Raw genomic sequence first — 5,687 nt, 5'->3', positions numbered from 1 at the left:
TCATCCTTTCACCTTTTTCAGCCAGCCCCCAAACACCTCTCCCCTCTGACAGCTATCAGTCTGTTTTCTGTATCTCTGAGTCTGATTCTACTTTGTTTATTTGTTTATTTTTTTCCTTAGATTTTTCATATAAGTGAAATCATATGGTATTTGTATTTCTGTAACTGACTTATTTCACTTAGCATAATACTCTCCAGGTTCATCCATGCTGTCATAAAAGGCAGGATTTCCTTCTTTTTTATGGCTGAGTAGTATTCCATTGTGTAAATGTACCACAGCTTTTTTAACCACTCATCTAAATATTTTTTAAATATATATTTTTATTGATTTCAGAGAGGAAGGGTGAGAGAGAGATAGAAACATCAATGATGAGAGAGAATCATTGATTAGCTACCTCCTGCACAGCCATCGGTGGGGATTCAGCGCACAACCTGAGCATGTGCCCTGATTGGGAATTGAACCCTGACCTCCTGGTTCATAGGTTGATGTTCAACCACTGAGCCAAGCCAGTTGGGCTAAATATTTTTTTAAACACAGGTTGTGCTTTAAAATATGTGAAAATTAGAGGAGAAACCAAGATGGCGGCATAGGTAAGCACCTAAACTGCTGCCTCGCACAACAATTTCAAAACTACAACTAAAAGACAGAACAGACACCATCTAGAACCACAGGAAAGCTGGCTGAGTGAAAATTCTACAACTAGAAGGAAAGAGAAAAGCTCACAGAGAATTGGAGGTACGGCAAAGGGTATTTGTGCGAGCAGAGAGGAAGGGCGGCTGAGAGCCGGGCTGACTTTCTCTGGTGGAAGGGGGAAGGAAGCCCCCGACTGCACTGAACCTCAGTTCTGACTGCACTGAACCCCAGTTCCGGGCGAGCCTCTGGGGACCCACGCTCTTGTGGGGGGAGTCTGGACTCTGGGGCAGAGACTCAGGAGCCGGGGAAGGCAGAGGTCTGAAGACGCGCGCGTGCCAGTGCGCACAAAGGCAGCGGAGGTTGCCATAGGCTTTCCTAGTGGAAGGGAGTCAGAGGCTCCTAACTGCACTGAGCCCAGTTCTGACTGCACTGAACCCCAGTTCCAGGCGAGCCCCTGGGGACCCACGCTCTTGTGGGGGGAGTCTGGACTCTCGGGCGGAGACTCAGGAGCTGGGGAAGGCAGAGGTCTACGAGTGCGCACAAGGGCAAGGCTAACGGGAAGCCAAGACTGTCTGCTGCGCCCTGAGACTCCACCCCATCCAAGCTGAGCACAGAGGCTATTGCAATTTGGCGAGTCTAATCCTATAAGGCTGTCTCCAACACTGAGCTTCCCCCAGCATAGACACAGCTGATCCTTACAGCCAACTGGCCTGGATGTCAATTCCTCCCAGCGATACCAACAACAATCAAGACTTCATTACAACAAGTCTGTGCACACAGTCCACAAAGGGGTGCACCAAGAGTGTCCACCTCAGGTTAACTGGGGAGGCCGACCCACTGGGCCATAAAGGAAACCTAGCACACAAATTTACCCTACCAACTCAGGGAAGCAGTGAAAATGCGGCGTCAAAAAAACAGATCACAAACGAAAGAAATGGAGGAAAATAAACGACTGGATATAGAATTCAAAACCACGGTTATAAGGCTTTTCAAGAATATCCTAGAAAAGGCCGATAAATATAACGAGACCCTCGAAGATATGAAAAAGGACCAACTAGAAATTAAACATACACTGACTGAAATAAAAAATATTATACAGAGACCCAAAAACAGACTAGAGGAACACAAGAATCAAGTCAAAGAATTGAAATACAAAGAAGCAAAAAACACTCAACCGAAAAAAGCAAAAAGCAAAAAAAAAAAAATCCAAAAAGTTGAAGATAGTGTAAGAAGACTCTGGGACAACTTCAAGCGTACCAACATCAGAATTATGGGGGTGCCAGAAAAAGAGAGAGAGCAAGATACTGAAAACCTATTTGAAGAAATAATGACAGAAAACTTCCCCCACCTGGTGAAAGAAATAGACTTACAAGTCCAGGAAGCGCACAGAACCCCAAACAAAAGGAATCCAAAGAGGACCACACCAAGACACATCATAATTAAAATGCCAAGAGCAAAAGACAAAGAGAGAATATTAAAAGCAGCAAGAGAAAAACAGTTAATTACCTACAAGGGAGCACCCATATGACTGTCAGCTGATTTCTCAACAGAAACTATGCAGGCCAGACGGGAGTGGCAAGAAATTTTCAATGTGATGAATAGCAAGAACCTACAACCAAGATTACTCTACCCAGCAAAGCTATCATTCAGAACTGAAGGGCAGATAAAGAGCTTCACAGATAAGAAAAAGCTGAAGGAGTTCATCACCACCAAACCAGTATTATATGAAATGCTGAAAGGTATTCTTAAAGAAGAGGAAGAAGAAAAAAGTGAAGATAAAAACTATGAACAACAAATACATATCTATCAACAATCGAACCTAAAAATCAAGTGAATTAAAAACCTGAGGAACAGAATAATCTGGTGAATATAATAGAATCAGGGGCATAGAAAGGGAGTGGACTGATAATTCTCAGGGGGAAAGGGGTATGGGGGGTTCAGGAAGAGACTGGACAAAAATCATACACCTATGGATGAGGACAGTGAGGGGGGAGGTAAGGGCAGAAGGTGGGGTGGGAACCGGGTGGAGGGGATCTATGGGGGGGGAAAAGGAGAAACAATTGTAATAATCTGAATAAAGATTTATTTTTAAAAAATAAAATAAAATAAAATAAAATAAAATATGTGAAAATTATATTATAAAAATACATGGTCCGATTAATATATTTTATAATCATTTGACTATGTAACATGATATTAAAATACATTTTCATAATAACAGATAAGAATATACTCAATTATCATAACTTAATATTTCTATCTACATTTGCGTTTGTATCCAAACCTGATCACATTGTGTTACTCCAATTTCCTGTCAGACATGCTCTTATATTTTCCTCACTTTTCATTCAATCTTGCTATTTTTGCATACCACATTAATCATTCCATTGTTTCCTTTATTATATCCAGAAATATAAATAAAATATTCCTTTCCCCGTTGTTCCTGAGCACTCAACTGTTTCTCCCTCTGTATTAAAGTCAAACAAAGCACTGAAACTCAGGCATCCTTGATTGGTGAATTACATGAGATTATCTTCACGTCTCCTTTCCACTATTTATAGACCCTGCCCACAAACAGCTGCCAAATAGTATCCACAATGTCTTCCAAAATTCTGCTTCATATTAACTCCATGGAGTGCCTTCCAGATTACAATAAACTCCAGTGATCTTATTTCCTCCAGTTTAATTTGTATGTTCAGTAGTATATTCATAGGAATCATAATAATTACCTAGGTAACCAGAGATAAAATGAGTAGACAAGGATTTGTTTCTAAAGTTATACAAGTTTCACATAAATATGAAATTAAAAGGACCTCTGGAGTCCAGCACAGACATTCTGGGGACGTGTTTCTTGCTTCCTTGTAACACATAGAAGCAGTTTGTTTATGTGCCTTTCCCAATCTCCCGGTGACTCCCTAGGCTATCTGACCTTCTTTATTCTTTCTGATTTACTCCCCACACTGCCTAGACCAGTGGTCGGCAAACTGCGGCTCGTGAGCCACATGCGGCTCTTTGGCCCCTTGAGTGTGGCTCTTCCACAAAATACCATGGCTTGGGCGAGTCTATTTTGAAGAAGTGACGTTAGAAGAAGTTTAAGTTTAAAAAAATTTGGCTCTCAAAAGAAATTTCAATCATTGTACTGTTGATATTTGGCTCTGTTGACTAATGAGTTTGCCGACCACTGGCCTAGACCAAACAGCGCATGAATCAGTAAGAGTTTACTTGAAGTTGAATATCCTAACTATTCCACTCTATATCCATTTCACAGGGTTTAACAAAAGTAAACTGTGCAAAGAGTACAATTATTTCCAGTCTATTTTATTTTTTTCTATCTAATTAGAGGTCTTAGGTTAAAAATTGTGTGATTGCTACATAAATTTAATAACAGAATATTAATGTATTTTCTCCTGATATCGTGATGGTCTAATTTTGCATATACTCTTCTTCTACTATAACTTTTTTCTTTATCTTCATGCTAAATTTAGAATTCTGCCCTCATAGATTTATCTCATACTAAATATATCTTTCTCTCTAAAAAACAATTTGATAACTCCTTCACGGATCTGCTTGGTCTTCACTCCATAGACAATTGGATTCAAGGTGGGAGGCAATAACAGGTAGAGATTGGCTATAAAAATGTGGATATGGTGTGGTATGGTGTGTACCCCGAAGCGGTGAGTGAAGAAGTTGAAGAAGGCTGGGACATAGGTGATGACAATAGCACATATGTGCGATGTACACGTGCTGAAGGCTTTGTGTCGAGCATCTGCAGATGACAGATTGACTACAGCACGAATAATCATAGTGTAAGACATGGAGATACAGAACATATCAAACCCCCCAATCAATGTGGCAGCTATGAGACCATAAATAGCATTAATCTTGATGTTGCCACAGGATAATTTGGCCACAGACATATGGTCACAGTAAGTATGGTGGATGAGGTTGCCCCTGCAGAAAGGAAGACGCTTGATCAAGAATGTAAATGGGATCATGACTAACACACTTCGAGAGAAGGTGGCAAGCCCAACCTTGGTAATTGTGGTGTTGGTGAGGATGGTGGAATAGCGTAGAGGGTAGCAAATGGCCACATAACGATCCAGGGCCATAAGCATGAGAACCCCAGACTCCATGCCTGTCAGCATGTGGATGAAAAACATCTGCACAAGGCAGGCATTAAAGTCAATCTCTTTGAGACTAAACCAAAAGATACCTAACATATTGGGGACAAATGAAGTACACCCACTAATATCTGTAAGTGACAGCAAGGCTAGGAAGTAATACATGGGTCGGTGTAGGGCCTCCTCATGGGTGATGACGTAGATGAGACCACAATTCCCCACGAGAGCAATGATGTACATGAAGCAGAATGGCAGGGAGATCCAGATGTGTGAGGCTTCCAGCCCAGGAATCCCATTGAGGATGAAGTATCTTGGTGTCAGGCTGGTACTGTTGGCTCCATGCATAATGGTCAATTGCAAAACATGTTACCTTTCCGACTAAGAAAGATGTCCTATACAAGAAGATAGCAGTGATTTTATTTTTAGCTGGAGACAAAAGATGAATAAGCATTTTTGCATACTATAAATAATAATTTCAGGAGAGAAATTATCTTTTTGTACCCAGACTGTGTTCTTTGATCCTTCTTAGAGGTCTTGAGGATGTGACTGAATCAAAAGAATCTAAACATAGTGCAAACATAGTAACAAAGCCATGGTCTTACTTACTTTTATACTGTATTATAAACTCTGTCTGTATGTACCTGCTTAAGTTCCCAGTCCCAGTTGGCTCCATGCATAATGGTCAATTGCAAAACTAATACTTGCTTTTGCCCTCTTGACCAATTTCCAAATTATGAACCTTGTTTAAATAACACTGGTTCCATTCATTCCTCACATAATTTTCCTTCTTCCAATAAATCCTTTCAGATATGTACACTGGATTATAGCCAATCAAATTTTGTGAGCACCTACTGATTGCACACAGATATTATGTGGCTGAGAAAGATCTATCTACAAATCTTAATCTGGCAAGTCTGGATTTTCCAAGTCAGA

At 40.6% G+C, this 5,687-nt stretch overlaps 1 protein-coding gene across 1 annotated transcript; it reads right to left on the bottom strand.

The window, feature by feature from the left end:
* Positions 1–4,136: 4,136 nt before the first annotated feature.
* Positions 4,137–5,099, bottom strand: LOC308233339 (olfactory receptor 52N2-like; the record flags this gene model as incomplete). Its single annotated transcript, XM_080640264.1, has 1 exon — positions 4,137–5,099. The coding sequence occupies one exon, from the start codon at positions 5,097–5,099 to the stop codon at positions 4,137–4,139; it is 963 nt and encodes a 320-aa protein (XP_080496390.1).
* Positions 5,100–5,687: the final 588 nt, after the last annotated feature.

Source organism: Plecotus auritus (genome assembly GCF_963455305.1).
Source record: "Plecotus auritus genome assembly, chromosome: 9".
Lineage (NCBI taxonomy): Eukaryota > Metazoa > Chordata > Mammalia > Chiroptera > Vespertilionidae > Plecotus > Plecotus auritus.
The sequence above is the reverse complement of the archived record's forward strand: the minus strand, read 5'-3'. Positions and strand labels throughout refer to the sequence as shown.